Source organism: Neophocaena asiaeorientalis, unplaced genomic scaffold (assembly GCF_003031525.2).
Source record: "Neophocaena asiaeorientalis asiaeorientalis breed wild unplaced genomic scaffold, Neophocaena_asiaeorientalis_V1.1 scaffold147, whole genome shotgun sequence".
NCBI classification, from domain to species: Eukaryota; Metazoa; Chordata; class Mammalia; order Artiodactyla; family Phocoenidae; genus Neophocaena; species Neophocaena asiaeorientalis.
The window spans coordinates 84,730-105,550 of NW_020173758.1; the positions used below are offsets into that span (position 1 = coordinate 84,730).

The 20,821-nt window shown below is 35.2% G+C and overlaps 1 protein-coding gene across 1 annotated transcript in view; it reads left to right on the forward strand.

Annotated features, from left to right (window-relative positions):
• The window catches only part of FNBP1L (formin binding protein 1 like), a 35,898-nt gene extending 20,312 nt beyond the window's left edge, over positions 1–15,586 (forward strand). The window contains exons 8-14 of the mRNA XM_024751277.1: positions 2,261–2,275; positions 4,826–4,935; positions 6,405–6,537; positions 7,763–7,857; positions 10,235–10,383; positions 11,798–11,956; positions 13,246–15,586. Coding sequence (XP_024607045.1) covers positions 2,261–2,275; positions 4,826–4,935; positions 6,405–6,537; positions 7,763–7,857; positions 10,235–10,383; positions 11,798–11,956; positions 13,246–13,253 — 669 coding nt within the window. The 3' untranslated portion in view covers positions 13,254–15,586. The remainder of the gene's footprint in view (positions 1–2,260; positions 2,276–4,825; positions 4,936–6,404; positions 6,538–7,762; positions 7,858–10,234; positions 10,384–11,797; positions 11,957–13,245) is intronic.
• The last annotated feature ends 5,235 nt before the right edge of the window (positions 15,587–20,821 follow it).

Below are 20,821 nucleotides of genomic sequence, written 5' to 3' on the forward strand. Positions count from 1 at the left end.
TAATTTCTTTTTCTTTCATTCTTAAGAAAACCTATTGTATACAGTTTGCAGTATCTTTAAGGATATGAGAAATGTTATATTGGACCAGTGTTTTTGAATTTGATGGTGGTACTGGTAGACTTTCTCTGAGGGATGAGGGTTTATAATTTCCTTCTGTGACATCAAGATCTAACCTTAAATAGATATTTGGTGCACACCCAAATTTAACTACTTAATATAAAAATGAATAATTTTTACTCTATAACTACTTCATTAGAGCTTACTGGGTACTCCTTTTTTTTTTTTTTAGAAGTATATTTATCTAGCAGTATCAAGTCCATGTTTTCTTTTTAAATTATTCATGATATTATAGACTTCTAGAGTCATTTTTGTAAGCTTTTATTTATCCAGAATACAGTTCTCAGGATTTTCCTATCTTTAAATTAAATATACATAATAATTTGAATTGCCTGACTGATTTCCTTTTTAGGTCCCTTATGTATTTATTAAGATATAGTGGGTATGTGAAATTTTCTATTTACAGGGATATGAAAATTGCATATGAGAGTATAGTATTTCTCTCTTGAACGTGAATTACTTTAAAAAAAAGACAAAATATATTTCTAATATTTTACAAAGAACTTTAGTTTTTAATATCCCCAAATCTAAGGTTAATGAACTGTGAATTTATTTTCTAATTGATAGTAAAACTAGGTTAGCTAAAAACTGAAGCATTTGATATTTCAGTTATAATTATATTATTGTTTTCTCTAAAACTATTAATATAGAAACTGAAAAAATAATTTGTATCACTTAGAAATTTAGCTGGTGGAGATTATCATAAAAGACAAATTCAAATGCTTTACCTATTTTGTTTCTTATCATCTGTATGATTTTGTTTTAATAATATTTATAGAAGACCATAAATATCTTTTTAAAATTTAAACCTTCTAATCTTCTTACCAGGAATTTTGTCATAGCAAAATAAGTTGTGGTCTTTGTTCCTTGAAACTACTGACAGTCTAAAGAATGTTAAGCTTAATTTGGAAAGATAATGGATAGCGTATGTCATCTTTTCTTATCATCGTAACCATTAATATATATGGCCAGTTCATCAGAGATAAAGGGTAGATATTTTTGTCAGCTATTTATTAAAATCTATATTTTTTATGTGAAATTCTACCTGACATCTTCCATATTCTCTAAAACATCATGACTTAGAAAATAGGGACAAGTAAAAATTTTAGAGGCCGCTAAACAAATGAAATGGATATGAAGATGAACTTTGCAAAGCTCTACTGAGTATTATGGGTCACAATGTGTGTGTGAGTGTGTTTGTGTGCACACATGTGCATGTATACACGTGTGGATGGCAGACAGATGCAGTGCCAGTTGCAGAATCCTGGTAACTCATAGAATGTGGGTGATATATAAATATGCATATATATATATTCACAAAATGAGAGGACTCTGTGCTATGTCATTTCACATTTTCAGAAAGAATAAATTTTAACCAGTTTTCTAAAAATTGAAGTTATGTATTTTTAGTGTTGCTTTTCGAGCACATGGATTTCAGAATGAAAACTGAGAAATGGAAGCTATATCTTCAAAGCAAAATTCAACCCATATGTTTGTGTCCATTAGCAAATATGTATGGGAAACTTGAATCTGGGTGGCTCATTATTATTTTGATAATAGTGTGTTTTTTAATGTGTCCGTACATTAAAAATAGCACCTTAAAACTAAAGTAGAAATGTTACCCTTACTGACCCATAGTATATTTAAATTCAAAACAGTATTTTGAACTATAATAATTCAGATAATGGTGTTTTGTTTAATGCATTGGGAAAAGTATTCCATTCTTTAATACTACATCTAATATTTATTTTAAATGGCTAATATTAAATCTTTTATATTCACCTCTTCAAATATTAGTATTTTGAGAGTGAACAGCTATGTAAGTGAAATCCACTTATGTAAAAATTGTTTTTTAAAGAAGAAAATATGTGTTTACTGATAGAATGATTACTATTTACTTTTGCGTTTCAGTTGCACTTGGAAAATATCTGCCCATTATCATCAGTGTATATTTTGTTTTGCAAGTAATTTACTTTCCCAAAAGTGTGGTTAAAATTGTTTTTCTGGCATAATTGTTTGGATTGTGAAATGTACATGATTTATTTTAATATTGTAAAAAAAAGAATAAGTTATTGCATCTTCTGTATTATGGTTTCATGTGAATAATATACCATTTCTTTCTGTTTTCCATTGAACTATTCAGTGGTCGGTGAAGATGGTAAGCCTTATGTGCTGATCTATATATACTGTGCCAACATTAAATAATCACAAAACATTGTTTTGTTTAATTCAAAACAAAGTGGTAACGTACACCCCCCACATGTTACCTTGTATGTCTTTTCTTTTTATAATTTAATCCATAGTCCAACACATGCCAGTACCTCTGATGTCATAAAATTTAATAATAATGTGGTTAACTGTAACTCATTAAGTTCTTAAATGTTATTGGGTGGAGTCTTTGTCATGTTACAGAGAATGAAATTATAGTTAAACATCATTTTAAAAGTTACGTGGTAGAACAAAAGTTTATGTTTTTACAAAAGAAAAATTAAACAAAAATGATTTTTCTTAACACTCTTTAAAAAGGTCATATAAGTTTGATTTGTAGTTTATCACAAGAATCATTAGATTTTCCAAAATGTAAGAAAGAAAGATTTCTTGCTAGTTTCATTAGAGAGTCAGTGCTTTCTTCTTGTCTACTAATGAATGGGAATAAAAGCACAAATAACTTAAATATCGTGTGTGTGTGCGCATGTGTGCTTGTGCATGTGTGTGATGTTCCTTTATACATATGTTTCAAACAAATTAATGGAACTGCATTGTGAAGACCTAATGTAAAAATTATTGGGTGCTTATGTAGTTTCTCATTTTTCGGAAAACAAATGAGTCTTTTTCAGACTATTGCAGTTTGGCCTTTTATGAATTCCCATGTAGTAGGAGAGGTTTTTAAATGTCTCAGAGTCTCTTTTACAGCCGTAGGAAGTAGAGTGAGTTTAGTTCTCATATTCTATAAAGGAATATGTTATAATGTCAGAATGGGATATTAAAAATGCAAGTACCTAGCTATCTGCTGTTAATAAATTTGAGAACAAGTTTGATTAATGATAAGTGGAAATCTGGAGGATTTACTTATAGGTAATTGTGAGTTTATTACAATACTATCAAAAAAACAATATTGAAATGTGTTTTTTCATTTCATTAAATTTAAAAATATAAATAAGAAAGTTTTGCTTTTGGTACAATATAATAGTTTTCAAACTATTATATACCTGTACCCCAAATTAGATTAAATCTGACAACTTACGTTGATAATTGACCACTAAATTTAAAGACACCTTGTAGGAAATTTTGCCATTTGTTTATTTAGGTCAGATTTGGGTGATTGACAGATTTTTATTTCTGGTGACTGGTAGATTAAAATACAAAAGCCACTTAGAAAAGATGTCCTCCTTTTTTTTTGTAGACAGGCTTGTTGAATGTCCATAATGTTCAGGCCATTTGCAAAAAATTTTCTTATGAATTAAATGTTACATTTGATCATGGCTTACCTGAAAAGTGAATTTTATTTTTTTAAAAGCAAGGGAAGCACTCTTATAGATGGTGAAATAAAGCTATTTAGATGTGTTATAGGAGTCAGTGGTTCAAGGAGCAAGGATGCATTTGTTGTGGGAGCTCACTTCAGCAACACTTAAAAAATTGAATTGCATATTCTTAAAATCCCCATTTTAAAGAGAAAAATGAAGAATAATAATTTTCAACAATTTTTGAGTATGTAAAATCTTACATAAATATGGGCTCATGTTAAATGGAATCAGTAGTTGCTAACATTGGTCTGGTTGTATATATAATCTCTAATAAGATAACTACGGTAACAATGACATGATTAACATTTAAGAGGAGAAAGACATCATTTGAATCAGAAGTTACATCTAAATACTAGAACTGTTTCTTAAATGATATAGTTTCTTGAATATCAAAACATTAAAAAAATTTTAGACATTAAGCATCCTTCCTAAATAAGGATTTTATCTTTCTTTGGATTATGTCTTTATTTCAAGAACAACTGAGGTATGCTATTTGGTTGTACAAAGGATAATTGAAAATAAATTCCTTATTTATTTCTACTTACATTTCACTTGGTGGATAGTTCTACCTTTTATTTTTTAATGATCAAGTATGTTTCGGTTCTAATGAATGGTTTAATAAATATAATCATTCAGACTGTGTAATATTAAAATATTTTTCATTAGTTATATTGCCTTTATGAGGTAAGTAGTTTAACTCAGTTATATAAACTTTTCATATCTTCAGTCTGAACATTTGTAATATCCCGAGTATCACAGCAATAGATTTGATTTGGGAATGTGGTGCAGTATTTTATTTAAAAAATACTTTGTATAAGTGAGAAATGTTACGTCTTTCCATTTCATTGTTATTGCTGTAAGAAGGTTCATCTGTATTTATTTTAACTCTGCCGAGACCTGAATATAATGTTATACTGGTAATTACCAATTATCTGTATCTGCTGATATTTTTACCTATTCTATTTCATGATTTTTTAAAAAATGACTGGCATCTGAACTCTTTCTTCAATACTATTGTTTTAATACACATACATATCTATGTAGATTTCTTTTTCTTAAAAGGAGGTGTTTGGGGCTAATTTGAAATTAAACTTAAAATTGATATACTTACTTTATAGTGAGTATATTTTAGAAATAAAATTTCATGAAAATATCTTTTATAATGATTTAGATTCTCTTTTCAGGGCCCAGCACTAGAAGATTTCAGTCATCTGCCACCAGAACAGAGACGTAAAAAACTACAGCAGCGCATCGATGAACTTAACAGAGAACTACAAAAAGAATCAGACCAAAAGTATTTTCCCATTAAGTTCTGTCTGCCATCATTATTCCTTTCAGAGTCTACTTTGAATGATATGTTTAAATGTGATGTATAAAAGGCTTAAAAATTATACATCCTAATTGAAATATATTTTGAGGGAAAAATACAGTCCTAAACTTAGGAAAATTGTGCTCTGTCATATTTTTAAAATGAAATGTTAGAGTTTCTTAGGTTGCAGATTACTTATTGGATGCTAATAGTATATATTTATGCCTTACATAAATTTTCAAAATAGTTTGATGATTATCAAGAGTAGTTTCACCAACACTAACTACCTCTTATATTTTGATAAATTTTTATTTTGCTTTAAGATATAAATTGAGCTCAGTAGAAATCTGAGGCTATAATTATTTTGTTTGCAGCAAGAATGTTGGAAAACAGTGTTTGATTACTTACAGCTTCAGATTCATGCGTAGCTTTAATTTTTTTTCAATTTTATTAAAAGTTTCTTTTAGTTCAGTTTTGTTTTAATGAATATAGAGATTTATATATGATGAATAAAGGGTTATTACAGTGGATTGGTAACTTACTATCTGTTATTACACTGAAGATAAAATTGGAGCTTAAACTGACATGAGTGATTGAAGAGATTCATACTTGAGAATGATCTGAAGATAGGTGAAGTCAGATCTGAAGATATTAAAATAGTCAATTTTGTCTCAATAAAACTGGAAAAAACAAAGCATTAAGAGATCACCCTTAAAAAGGAGAACTGTAGGATGAGATGAGAAGAAATTTCTGTCATTTTATGTAACACATTTAAAGGATAAACAGAAGAGAAGGAACCAGTGAGGGAAATAATGGGACAGAGGTGAAGGGAAGGGAAAAGAAAATGTAACCTCCAGGAAATCAAGAAAGAAAAGAGTGTTAAGGAGTGTTAGTAATGTCAGATGTTAGAGCCAAGGAGAGCTAATTGAGGCATATATAGTGATATAATAGTGATATGGTAATAGTGATATGATTAGAGAAGTGAAGAGGATGAATGACTTGAATTTAGAGGGAGAGGGGCAAGTTAAAGATGGTATAGATGAGTGGGAGGAGGATGATGCTGTGAACTAAGATAAGGAACATCAGTGGAATAATGTGTCTGGATGAGAATATGATGAGTTTGATTTGGGACATGATGAGTTTAACAATATTGAGGAATATTCTTTCAGTCCTTGATTAAATATATATAATCTCATTTAGGAAGCAAGAAATGAGAAATGAAATCATTTTTTTAAAATTCTAAATGTTTTAAAAGACTGCCTCCATAAATTACTAACTATATACATGATCAGCTTCGTGCAGATTATCTTCAATCAGGTAATGTTTGATTAAAGTTAAAGAGATATGACTTTTACGATTAGGCTGCATGTGAGTCCCCAGAATCAAATGAAACTCTTTTATCTGGGAACAGGTAAAGTAAATGTTTAATTTTATGTCTTCCTGCTCATTTTCAGAGAAGCACTCAACAAAATGAAAGATGTATATGAGAAAAATCCACAAATGGGGGACCCAGGGAGTTTGCAGCCTAAATTAGCAGAGACCATGAATAACATTGACCGCCTGCGAATGGAAATCCACAAGAATGAGGTAGATTTGTTATTTAGCAGTTGTCTAAGATAAGTTCATTTTTATAAACTTCATTATGATAGATTGAGTTTTGCTAGAATTATCTTCAAATATTTTATTTTAGAGTTTATGATCTAAAAGTAAGGTATCATTATGATCTAAAAGTAAGGTACCATAATCTAAAAGTAAGGTATCATAATCTTTCTTTTTTTTTCTGTTTCTTTTTCTTTTGGCTGAGTTGCGTCTTTGTTGCTGCGTGAGGGCTTTCTCTAGTTGTGGTGCGTGGGGGATGCTCTTTGTTGCCGTGCGTGGGCTTCTCATTGCGGTGGCTTCTCTTTCTGCGGAGCACGGGCTATAGGTGCAGACTTCAGTAGTTACAGCATGCGCGCTCAGTAGTTGCAGCATGCGGGCCCTAGAGCACATAGGCTTCAGTAATTGCAGCACGTTGGCTCAGTAGTTGCAACGTGCAGGTTCTAGGGCACATGGGCTTCAGTAGTTGTGGCTCATGGGCTCTAGAGCGCAGGCTCAGTAGTTGTGGTGCATGGGCTTAGTTGCTCTGTGGCATGTGGGCTCTTCATGGACCAGGGATCGAACCTGTGTCCCCTGCATTGGCAGACAGCTTCTTAACCACTGCGCCACCAGGGCAGTTCAGATATCATAATCTTTAGAATTAATCCCTCGTTGAAGTTTTTTACCTTATTTAAAACTTTATGTAAAACTAAACGTACTATGTTTTTAATCAGCTATTAAGTTGATCATTGACCAAATTGAAATAAAGGTTTCCCTTCTCTAAGAATTACATAATTATAAAGACCCAAAGCGCATTTTAAATGTAGAATATTTTATGAGCTTTAAAATATGTACATTGGGCTTCCTTGGTGGTGCAGTGGTTAAGAATCCGCCTGCCAATGAGGGGGACACAGGTTCGAGCACTGGTCCGGGAAGATCCCACATGCCTCAGAGCAGCTAAGCCCGTGTGCCACAACTACTGAGGCTGCGCTCTAGAGCCCGTGAGCCACAAGTACTGAAGCCCACGCACCTAGAGCCTGTGCTCCGCAGCAAAAGAAGCCACCGCAATGAGAAGCCCGCACACCACAACGAAGAGTAGCCCCCACTCGCTGCAACTAGAGAAAGCCCACGTGCAGCAACGAAGACCCAACACAGCCAAAAATAGAAAATAAAACAAAAAGTAAATACATTAAAAAAAATATATATTTATTGAGCTCAGTTTTGTTTTTTCCCTAAGGCTTGGCTGTCTGAAGTTGAAGGCAAAACAGGTGGAAGAGGAGACAGAAGACATAGCAGTGACATAAATCACCTTGTAACACAGGGACGAGAAAGGTTATTTTTTGCATTTTATTTGTATTTCCTCCTTTTACCCCAAACTTTTCTCACTGTTTTGTCCTAAACTTCATACAGTTCTCTTTTTTCCTACAAGTTTTGCTTTTAATAACTCAATCTTTGAACCTAAATAATTTTCTGTTTCTTTATAATAGCTACAGGTGAAGTATGAAATTTCATATTGCTGCTCAGTTCTAGTTTGTAATGCATCTACAAACAGAGAGGTAGGAACTTGGAAAATTCTGGGAGCTGTGGTCTAGAGGCATAGGCTCCCCAGGCCTGGGAAGATTGCCTTTAGGTTTAGATGGAGTTGGGTAGCTTATGCCAAAGAAAAATTTAGCTGTCAAATTACTCAGAGTTTTGTGAAGGAAAAAAATTCATATTGTTAAATTGGATCAGAGATTCCAAAAGACATTTTATTAAATTTCCATGTTTTCATACCATTTGTGACATTCTCTCCCTTTGGGTAGATGTTTTTTTTCCCCCTCATAATAAAATCCAACAAAGTTGGATTCACCTTAGAGAACAGTTTGAGAGATCTAGTATCAAATATTGGTTTACTACCTAATTACATTGTAATTTGAGCAAATTCATTTTTTAAAAAATTTATTGGATTATAGTTGATTTACAGTGTGTTTCAGGTGTACAGCAAAGTGATTCAGTTATACATATACATATATTCATTCTCAGATTTTTTTCTCATATAGGTTATCACAGAATATTGAATAGAGTCCTCTGTACTACATAGTGGGTCTTTGTTGGTTATCTTTCTTATATATAGTAGTGTGTGTGTGTTAATCCCAAGATCCTGATTTATCTCTCCCCTCCACATTTAGCAGTTCATTTTTAATGCTCCCTGAGTCTCAGCTTCCTAAAATATAAAATAAAGATTAAAATACCTGTCATACAGGGTTATTAGTAATGAATGAAATAATGTAGGGGTCCCCAACTGCAGGGGTGGCGCACAGCAGGAGGTGAGCGGCGGGTGGGCTGGTGAGTGATGCTTCATCTGCCGCCCCCATCACTCTCATTACCGCCTGAACCATCCCGTCCCCCCACCCCCACCCTGGTCCCTGGATAAATTGTCTTCCACAAAACTGGTCCCTGGTGCCAAAAAGGTTGGGGACCACTGAAATAACGTACATAAAGCACCTACTAGTAAAATACCTGTGCTAGTATGTGCTTGACAAATGTTAATTTCTCCTTCTCTTCCTCTCCATCATCACTTTTTGAAAGAGTATATATCCTTAATATATCAAGAGATAGTCCCAAATACACTGGTTTTTGTTATTAGGTAAACCCTAGATTAAAATAATCTAGTCCCTCTGGTTTGTGTTATTAAGAACTTGGCTTCCAGGCATACTGAAAGTACTGCTAAATCTCATCATGCAAATTATGAAAATATTATTCAGTCATTTGATTCTTTAGCAAAATCAACATTTTTTCTCTTTTTGAAGTAAAAATTTACAGAAAAAATGCCTTTGGATTACCTGCTTTCTGGGATTTTCTTAGTTACTAACTTTCCTCTTAACATGATTAACTGGAAATTAATTTTGCTAGGAGTCTTTTGGTTTTCAGTGATAGGATGAATACTCTACCTATACTGGCTTAAACTGAAAAGGGATTTTATTGGCTGACTTCAGGGAGAGCTTGATCTAGGAACTCAGATGATATCTTCAGTACTCTGTTTCTCGCCACCTTCCAGTTTTGCCTTACACTGTGTTGGCTTCATTTAAAGGCTCTACATGGTGATCTTCCAAAGCTCTTAAGCTCATATTTCTCCAGGTTCACGTCCAGTGGAAAAGGAAGGGAGCTTCTCTGAACAGTCCCAAGCAAAAGTCTTTGTGTATCTCTCATATCTTATTGGGTTACACGCCTACTAGTGAACTATTCACTCTGGTCATACAAGTTCTGTGCTAAGATGGACCCTCTGGAACCAGGACAGAGCAACTGTACCTGAAGCCTGTGAACTGAACATGGGTCTGGGTGGGTTCCCTAAGAAATTTTAGGGTTTTCTTGAAAAAAGAGGGGGTGATGAATCCAGGATGATAAAAACCAAATGTCCATGACATTTTTCCATTTTATCTCTGGACCCAGTGATAATGAGACATACTCACTGAATACATGTTATGTGCCTAGAACATTGTAATCTTTTAATTTTTAATTTCAGGAAATTCAACAAAAGCATTTTGAATTAGAAGCCACACACACACACACACACACACACACACACACATTTCAACATTTAAGAAAATGAAGACTTAATTTGGAACTGTGTCATGGTTATTTGATTCTCTGAATTGATCCTGAGGAGATCAACTTGTAGGTAATATAAAAAGTTCCCATGTACTTGATTAGAGATAATTTTCTTTCATAGCCCTGAGGGAAGCTATACTGATGATGCAAACCAAGAAGTCCGTGGGCCACCCCAACAGCATGGTCACCACAGTGAGTTTGATGATGAGTTTGAAGATGACGATCCCTTGCCTGCTATTGGACACTGCAAAGCTATCTACCCTTTCGATGGTATGATTTTCTTAATACACTGTAATTGATAAAATTGGTTCCTTAAAGTCTACATACAGAGTCATGCACTGTAGTGTCCTTATAGCTAAATAAGAAAACTGTAAGTGCCAGAAAATTATAATCCCAGTTCATTAGTGTGAATATTTTTGTTTTAACTACATTGCAGGTATAGAGATTTTTCTTCCGTACATGACATTGAAAGAAAATTATCTATGTTATCAGCATCCTAATAACGATTATTATTTAATTATCAACTTTGGTTGATACAGAATTTCCCAACTTTGATGTACTCATCAAAGTTGAAGCCGCTTGAGCATGTAGCTCAACCCAGAAAGTTGGTAGGCTGGTAAATATCACTTCAGGCTCTTCCTTGTAACTTGCTAACATTGAGCGGCAGGTACTAGGCAAATGGCATAGCTGAGTGCCACCACCATATGCTGACCCTGTAGGCCATATTTTCAGGTGAGGGAAGGAGGAAACGTGGTAGCTTCTGACTGTGCCATCCTTCCCCCTGTGATAGTTGGAGAAGAGAGTCTATAAGGGGAGGAAGGCATTGTGGCCCTCTCTTACAGGTTTTTAGTTACCCTTCCCTCTCTTGGACTTTGAAAAATCGTTTTCTTCATTTCACAGAGGAGCAGAGTAACACCCTTACAAAGAAGTTGTTATAAAATGGTGTATGAATTTAAGGCCCTTCCCTACCCATCCATTGTTTTGGTTTTTAAATTGAGTAGTTTTTAGTTGCTGCTCATTCTGAGAAAATAGTATTAAATAAGATCTTGCTATAATTTGCTACAGAGAGTAAGGGAAGGATTTAGTGTATGTTAAACAAATATTCATTTGTGAAAACTGTTACTGCTAAGTAGGTTGGGAATGGTTGAGGGATTGGGAAGAAAGAGAGGCCTGAGGCTGATGAAGTTTTGAAGGAAGTTTGTGGCTATGATCATTCTGCTTCTACCATCACCAGAGATGGACCTGTATTTTTCTCTGCTCTCTCCTCAAATTATATTCTTTCCTTCTTTCTTCCAACCCTCTCACTGTCTTGTTAACTATTTTGAACTTCATGAATTTTCTAGATAACAGTGCCACTCAGATTTGGGGAAGGAGTTGGAGTAGTGAAATAGGAGTTAGCATACCCTGTCAAATCATGCAGTGTTGTTGTAGCTCAGATACTTCATCTGTTACATGGTGCTGCTGTTAATGCCAGCCTCACGGGTTATTGTGCAGTTCAAATGAGGTAAGTATATGAAACTGTTGGGTAAACTACAAAGCATCATAGAGGTGTTGGTAATGAGAGTCAGTGGGCTCATAGTTCTATTACATTGAAATCTAGTAGGGTTCCACGCTGGTTTTTGTTGTATTTGTAACTTTTATTCAAAATTATTGCTATACTTAAATTATGCTTGTGCTCATTTAGGACATAATGAAGGTACTCTGGCAATGAAAGAAGGTGAAGTTCTATACATTATTGAGGAGGACAAGGGTGATGGATGGACAAGAGCTCGGAGACAGAATGGTGAAGAAGGCTACGTTCCCACATCATACATAGATGTAACTCTAGAGAAAAACAGTAAAGGTGCAGTAACTTACATCTAAACTAACCCGGCAGCTTTGTAACATGTATGACATAGGAAAGATAACAAAATGAAAACACAGTCAATGGGTGGGAAAACATAAGAAAGCTGAAAGGGCATCCAAGATTTATTGTTCACTGTGTGAGCTGAGTGTAGGCTCGATCTTAGAGATGTGACTATTACAAGAAACTGTTCTCGTGACGCTTTACCATTTGAGTGATGTTGGTGTGAAGCTTAATTGATGCCTTTTGCTTTATGTCCTGCTTAAGTCTGTGTGAAGGATTTGTGTTTTTCTGCCTTATAAATCATAAAATTTAATCTACTGGGCAGGAATCCATCCTGTAGAGGGGTAGGGATAGAAAGCTCCCTACCCCTCTACACTTTGCTTCAGGAAACACAGTGATTGTAGTGAACTCAAGTAAAACTGCTCTGAAATGCTTGCTATAAAAAGCTGATGCCCAAAAGAGTGGTTTGGTCTAGGGGTTTGAAATTGTAGCTACAGTTTCTAGGAAAAATGTAATAATAGTTGGCTAATTGGATAAAATACGAATGTAATCATTTTCATTTTTGTCCTTATTCTCAACTTCAGTTTCCTAAAGGAAGAAAACAGGCACCTAACACATAATCTGTTTTAGTAGTAGGCTAATCAAGAGACGTGCAAAATAAACAGGCCTGGTCTTGCTCTTTAAGTGAATAAAATGGCTTTCTTTTGAGACCCAAGGATATTTTCAGGTTTTCTAGTAATTTTCAATAATGTACAAGCTTTCTTCTAAATTAATGCTGGTATTTTTTATCTTTAAATGTCTTTTGAGAAATACCACTTTAGTGATACTAGCATTTAGCAATTATACATAGAAAGTGGATTCTAAATAAACTAAGAGGAAATCTTGCATGGAGGAGAAGTACTGGCAAATTTTGCTTGAAAGCAAAAATGACTTTTTTCACTAACTGGGTTGGAGGAATATATCTCTGCCATCACTGAGGGCATTTCCTCATTTTAGCTGAATCGTCAATTATTAGGAGTTTTTTTTTCCAATTTTAATAAGCATTTGTTGGAAACACTGTATAATCAAGACATTGATAGCAGTGCTAGTTGTGTAGGGGAGTAAAGTGAGGAAGCAATTAAGAGACTGGTCCTTAATTTTGCTCATGTTCCAACATGTTTTGGTGTTTTTAATAGCTGACTATAAAATGATTTTAGAGACATTTGGGATGGACACTTTGAACACTCCTTTTGGTCTTACCAAAGGTCTTCAGTAATTGTTCTTTTCTTTTTCCTCCTGGACTGCAGGTTCCTGAAGAGGGTTTCTGAGGAAATGGGCAAGATGTTGAAGGAGGTTACATGCAGCTGCTTTTGGGGGGAGGGTATTAGAGTTGTCAGGCTCAGAGAGAGTGAGAGAAGCAAGTTGCATGAGTGCATGCAGACATGATTATTTTTTTACTAACTTCATTAGCATTTCTGTACATTGTTTAAAAAAATCATTGTAATACCAACCCTTAAACTTGTCAATTACAGTTATTCACATAAAGGAAAAAAGCCAACAATGGCTAACCTTTTTTTTTTTTTCCATTTATTTTACTGATATCCAAATCGGAAAGAATGCAGAGCTGTCCTTAAGTTTGTCATATCTGACTGTCCCAACAGGACTGTCCATTGCAGCTCTTTTAATTGGCTTTTAGACCCATTGTCTGTTAGAATCCTTGCCATTTTTGACTGTCCCAACAGGACTGTCCATCGCAGCTCTGTTTAATTGGCTTTTAGACCCATTGTCTGTTAGAATCCTTGCCATTTGTCAGTGTCTGCCTGCGTCACCTCTGTGCTTGCTTAACATCCTGTTGCATGTCTAGAGTGATCGGGTTTAGAGTTTTCAGGCATGTCTTTATAATCCCTTGTTCTTGTCAAAGCCTTTGTTTTGTTTTACATTTGTAGTGCAAATCACTTTGTCAGACATCTCTAGCACTAATGTTTCCATCCTAGTATTTGTGTACGCTGCTATAACTTCCCCACTGCAAAACATTCCAGTTTTGGCATTATGAAGAAGCAGTTTGTGAACCTGAAGTATTTATGATCAGAAGAAAAAACATCTCTGCTCTAGCCTACAGCCCAGTTGAAAGAACTCTTTGAAACATGATACATCTTCAGCACCTCAGTCTGGGAAGAATCTATAGTCAGCACTGAAATCCTGGCATAATAAACACAGAAGATACTCACCACCTCAAGACAAAGGACTGTTGTCAGAAGTCAGCTGCTTCCATTCAAACGCTGCCTTAAACTAGAGTGCCTAAATCTGCTGATTGCCAACACTACCACTACAGTATCCCACAAAGGGCTTTATGTGTCAGCTCAGTGCGACCTCCATTAACTCGGCAGTGCTGCTATAGCTGCCGATACAACCTCGGTAGGTGGCTTTTAGAGCTCTACCATGTTTGTTGGTGCATCTTCAAATTTACGCATCAAACTAAAGACATGTCTGAGTCCATTTTACTTAGTGTTTTTATGAGAAGTTTTTTGGACCTCCCTCCCATTGTCTTTTAATTTGGGGTTACTGTTTTCTCAATTATTACAATGATAGTCTGTTTCCAAGTGATGATTTTATTTGAACCACATACAATTTAGTGAAACTTTGTAATGATCTATGTGCACTTTTCCTTGTAAAAATGGGAGTTTCTGTATGTTTATACTTGTAAATATAATTGTCATCAGTGCCCCTATGCTCACGTTGCTCATGTTGTCCTCCCTCGCATTTGTGATTCTGTTAATGACTTGTATCTTAACTAATTTCTTAGTGGCATTTAATGGGGAGGTGGGTGGGGGTGGGGGGATATTTGTAACATGGAAGCTTCATTAATTTGGTTCTTTACTGTTTTGAAGGAAGAAAGAACGTGAAATGGTCTGTGTATTGTTGGATTTCAAGCGATATTTTAGAAACTGTGTGACTGCTTTAATAATTTTTCCCAGTGTTATTTGAATCGTACTACCAGTTATACTAAAGCTGAATGACAATTGTGTGAAAGTCGATGCCTTCGTAAGATCAAGTACTCCCATTACACAGCTGACATGATAGTGTATTACCTTTAAGGCTAGTAAACTATGAAGTTTTAGATTTTAAATCTCGTTACAGGGTTATTTATATAAAGTGACATTATTCAGTACTGACAGACTACATAAAGTAGTTTTCAGATCCAGTGCTATTTTTATTTTAAAGGTTAGCAATGAAGAGGAAACCTGAGCTGGCTGTGTTTGTCTTCTGTACAAAGCCTGAGGTGCTTGTGCTTTTTGGCAACAGCCACAGAGGGCAAAGTTTAAGGCTTTCTTGTGAGGACTAACTGTTCTTTTCAAGCTACTGTTTGTTTTTCTTAAAGTAGGATTTGCTTCCGTAGGAGGCAAGTTCCCTCACGTGGAATAGTGCAACCTGTGTATGGGTTATTACGATAGGAAAGACATTTGTACTTGCACAGTTTAAATCATTCTTAAATTTGAATATGTGAATTGTCCAAAAGAAGTCTTTAATTTTTTCAGTAATTTTTACTCTTTTTGTGCACATGTTGATTTCTTAATGTAAATGCTTTGTTTAAGATAGTGTTCTCTGTTGAGAATATTTTCATGGAATAAAATAATCTTTTCATGGTCAGTTAAGGTGTATAGTATTATCTCTTACTGCTGTGTGAACTAAAGAGATGTAATGGTTTTGTTCTTGAATATGCTAAGTTCCAGGTAATACAAAGTAGATGACCAGGTTCCACAGATGGAAGCATCTGTGTTGGGCAACAATTTTTGTAAAGCAGTTTTGAAAATTTTATTCTAGTTTTAGTTTCTCTCAAGCTTTCTTAAAGGAAAAAAAAGTTAACTTTCTTTACAGTGAATTTAAGTTAAGGTAATAATTTGTATAGTTTAATCTTTGTTCTACAGTAGCTATGTTACACAGACTTTGCTTTTACACCATCTTAGCCTCTGCATCCATAGGAACTTTCCCTATACTACATAGATTGATCTAGCCTCAGGTTGGTCAGCATTTCCCGTGCTTCTGCTTGAGTTCCTGATCAGTCAGAGAGAGCACCTGTGTCTTCATCGCATTTCAAAACATGGAAAGAAAATATTTGCCACAATTAGTGTCACATCAGTGATTTCAGGAAGTCTTAGTTTCAGAAGATTAACCTTTTTAAAAGAGCAAATCTGAAACTATGACTAGTAACTTCTAGAAACCCTAAAAGGGAATAAAACTCAGGGTTTTATTCTGAACAATGAAAGGTTGCAACTGTTGAGATGAAAATTTAGAGATCCATGCCAAGCTTGGAAGTAGGGACACACAAAACAAAACAGCAGGAAAACAGTGTCAACCAAAAAACTCAACAATGAAAAGGACTTTTACTGTCTGAACCAAGATCAGGGAAGTCAAATCGTACTTGGTAGAGAAAACATCCTCATAACAGTATTAAGGAAACAGTAAAAGGAAAAGGATCTTCAGGCTTGTTGAAAAGAATAGGTTTTCTTTGTGAAGAAGGTATTAGTGCAGGTGAAAAAAATACTAAAAAAACCCACCAAGCCTATTTCAATAAGCTCATATACCTGGGATCAAATATATTCCTGAGTATAGTCACTGTCTGTAATCTAAGAAACTATGGAAAATAGATGCCAAAAGATAGGGGGATGGGAAAATACACATTTAAAAAAAAATTTGTTTTATGGTAATATGGTTGATTTACAATGCTCCATTAATTTCTGCTGTACAGCACAGTGATTCAGTTATACGTATATATATACATTGTTTTAAAAATTCTTTTCCATTATGGTTTATCACAGGATATTGAATATAGTTCCCTGTGCTATGCAGTAGGACCCTGTTGTTTATCCATTCTGTAAGTTTGCATCTGCTAATCCCAAACTCCCAGTCCATCCTTCCTTCACCTCCCTCTTCCTTTGGCAACACAAGTCTGTTCTCTGTGTCTCTGAGTCTGTTTCATAGACAAGTTCATTTGTGTCATATTTTAGATTCCATATGTAAGTGATATATGGTATTTGTCTTTCTCTTTCTGACTTCACTTAGTATGATAATCTCTAGGTCCATCCATGTTGCTGCAAATGGCATTATTTCAGTTTTTTATGACTGAGTAGTATTCCATTTGTATAGATGTACATCTTCTTTATTCCTCTGTTGATGGACATTTAGGTTGCTTCCATGTCTTGGCTGTTGTGAATAGTGCTGCTATGAACATAGGGGTGCATGTATCTTTTTGAATTATAGTTTTATCTGGATATATGCCCAGAAGTGAGATTGCTGGATCATATGGCAACTCTATTTTTAGTTTGTTGAGGGACTGCCATACTATTCTCCATAGTGGCTGCATCAATTTACGTTCCCACCAACAATGTAGGAGGGTTCCCTTTTCTCCACACCCTCTCCAGCATTTGTTATTTGTAGATTTTTTTTAAAAAATTATGTCTTTTTTGATGGGTGTGAGGTGGTACCTCATTGTATTTTTGATTTGCATTTAATAATTAGTGATGCTGAGCATCTTTTCATGTGCCTGTTGGCCACCTGTATGTCTTTGGAGAAATGTCTATTTAGGCCTTCTGCCCATTGGAAAATATAGATTTTGAAGAGTAAGTTCTGGGAAGTTTGACAACTCTTAAAAGTGCTAGATAATTTTGTCAGCATTTAAGAGAAAATGTAATGGGCAACTGACCTAGGTCCTAAGAATAAGTCATGTCTAGTTAGCCTCATTCCTTTCTTTAGATACAAATGGGAAATTCTACAGACGTAATTGTCCTGATTTCAGCACAATTTCAGTAATTGACAAGATTTCATACTCATTTTTATAAGATTGTGAGAGCATTGTTGTAGAGAGTAGGAGCTTGCAACAAGCTGATTTGGTAGACCCGAAATGTCACCTCTGAGGAGAACTTCTTGTAGAAAACATACGTATATTATGAACCATTGTAAAATAAACATAAATCTGTCAACTCAAGAAATAGAAAATTATCCTCTCCGTCTCCTTCAAAGGTAACCATTATCCTGAGTTTTATGTTTATTGTTTTTTCTTCATTTTTATCACATGGATATCTTTTTCTAAACCTGATGAGCTTTCCATGTTTTTGAGCTCTGTAAAGTTGGTTTTATACTCTGTTATGAGCAGGGCTCATATTCAGCCAGTGCACACTGATATAGCCACAGTTAATGCTGTAGAAATATTTCCTTACTGGTGGGTAAAAAATAATTCTGAAAAGTAGTAAAACTGTAGTTAATTGTATAAGTTTCACTACATGTGGTTTCTCTCAGAAATCACACATGACACATGCATTTCTGGTTTGAGCACTGGGGACAAAGTCAAAGGGCTTACTGTAGATATACTATTCTAATTTCAGGTGTTGGGGAATCTTCTTGGTTTCATAAACCCTTGGTTTCGTAAGCCCTTTGTAAGCCCTGGACAACTAAGCTGAGGAAGACCTCCTCTGTTCCTCCTCCAAAGAAATGCCTCATCTTGCTCAAGGGGAGGAGACACATCGAAGCTCTGGTAGCAACTGGGGAGACTGGAAGGGAGTGTGGGTAGACACTGGTGTTTGGGGACATAGCCCCTGACATAGCCCCTTGTGGTACAGTAATGGCCCTTTAGATTTTTTTTTTTTTAACATTTTGTTTTATTTGGCAACTTATTTTGTGGTGGAGGGTAGCCTGCCTTGTTCATTGAAGAGGTATGAGGAGAGGGAAACTACCAGCCTTTGTTTAATACCCAGAAGAGTATGCTAAGTGACATCACAACTGCTGCTCCCCTGGCTGGTCTCAGACAGGAGTATCACAGTGTCCACTCTCTTAACCTCTAAAAGTTCAACTTTACTCTCACTTGCCTGGGCAGACCAAACTGCTTGGTCTCAGGGCCTGCAGAAGCCCCAGTAGACTGGCTCAGTTTATTTTTATTCTCCCCGCTTTCTCCTGCCTTTGTCCTAAATTATGACTGGCACCAACCAGCCATTGCTTACTTCTTAGTCGGCCAATGTGGGGGACACAGCCTTGGGTGTGGAATGAGACAGACATAAAACACAAGCTCCCAGTTGTGGCAACCAGGATCATCAATCCACACCCAACTTGCTCCCTCTTCCTCACATTCTCTACTCTCTTTCCTCTAGCGGGGTGCTCCTGCCACTGTCTCTTGGCATACAGCCTGCATCCAGATGGTACTATTCTGTCCAATGAGATGAGATGAGGATCAGCTGCATGTCCTCTCTCTCCAGGTGCCAGACAACACATTAGTAAGTTAATAACTAGCAACTGAAAGGGGGAAGTCATTGGAAGAGTTTGCAGCCCTGTGTTAAATCATGGAGGCATTGTTCAGCTGATGGCAGCCATGTCGAGCAAAAAATTATACCAACTCAACTATTTAATCAAATTATTTGGAAGTTATTAGTGATTGATGAATTGTGCCACTTTCATCACTTGATAAACAGTGTTATGTAGTTTAAAGAATAAAGGGGATTATTTTACTCGATTTGCACATTGATTTGTACATTAATTCATGATTCATGTATTATTAATATCCCACTTGTTAAATATTTTGCATATTGCATGGTGTCTTCTGAGAGTTGCTTTTTTCACTCAACAGTATTCTAAGATTTATCCATGTTTATGCATAGTTCATTTTACTGCGTATAGTATTCCATTATATACATATACAGAATTTATCCATTCTCCTGTTGATGGGCATTTGGGCTATTTCCTGAATTTTGGTAGTATGAACAATGCTCTTATGCACATCCATGTGCATGTTTACTGATACAAGAGTTTCTCTAAGACCTATACCTAGGAGAGGAATTGCTAAGTTATGGGTTATATTTATCTTAAATTTAAAACGGTAATGCCGCATTTTCCCCTTAAAGTGATTATAACATTTTTACATACCTACAAGTTGTGTATAAGGGTTATTTATTCTCCATATCCTGACCAACAATTTAGGAGTAAGACTTTAAAATTTTTTTTCTTTTTTTTTTACAGTTCAATGGATGTAAAATAGCATTTCATTATAATCTTAATTTGCTTTTTCCTGACTATTGATGAAGTTGAACATCTTGTCATATTTACCATTTGTGTTTCCTCTTCTGTGAAAAGCCTGTTTATATCTTTTGCCCATTTTATTCTTTGGTTGGTTTCTTTCCGTATATATTCATGGGAGTTCTTTATGTATTAAAGATGCTAATAGTATTAGTTATCTCTTGCTGTGTAACATAGCTGGTGACTCTGGCTCAGAGTTTCTCAGGAGGTTGCAGTCAAGGTGTTGGCCAGGATTGCAATCATTTCAAAGCTTTGACTCAGACTGGAGAGTCCACTTCCAGGATCATTCACATGATTGTTGGCAGGCCCTGTGGACCTCTTCATAGGGATGTTCACAGTGTGGCATCTTGCTTCCTTCAATGAGTGATCCAAGAGAGAAAAACTCAGGATGGAATCTGCAGTCTTTTATAACCTAATCTCAGATGTGAATACCATTACTTCTATGTACTTGGTGATGCAAACCAACCCTGGTATACAACACAAGGATGTCAACATCAGGTGGCAGGGAACATCTGGGGCCATCTTGGAGGCTGCCTACCATACTAATACTTTGTTATTTTTATGTGTTGCTGATACCATCTTTCAGTTCTGTCAATTTATCTATGATATCTTTTGATGAATAGAAGTTCATTTTAATGTAGATTGATCAATCTTTCATATTGAATGCTTTCCTATCTAGTTTAAGAAATTCTTCATTCAAAGTAAAAAAGATATTCTGTATTTTTTTCTAAAAGTGTTATGGTTTTGCCTTTCACATGTGGGATCTTAATTCATCTAGATTTTATTTCAGTGTATGATATAAAGTAAGGAACATCCCCGCCTTCA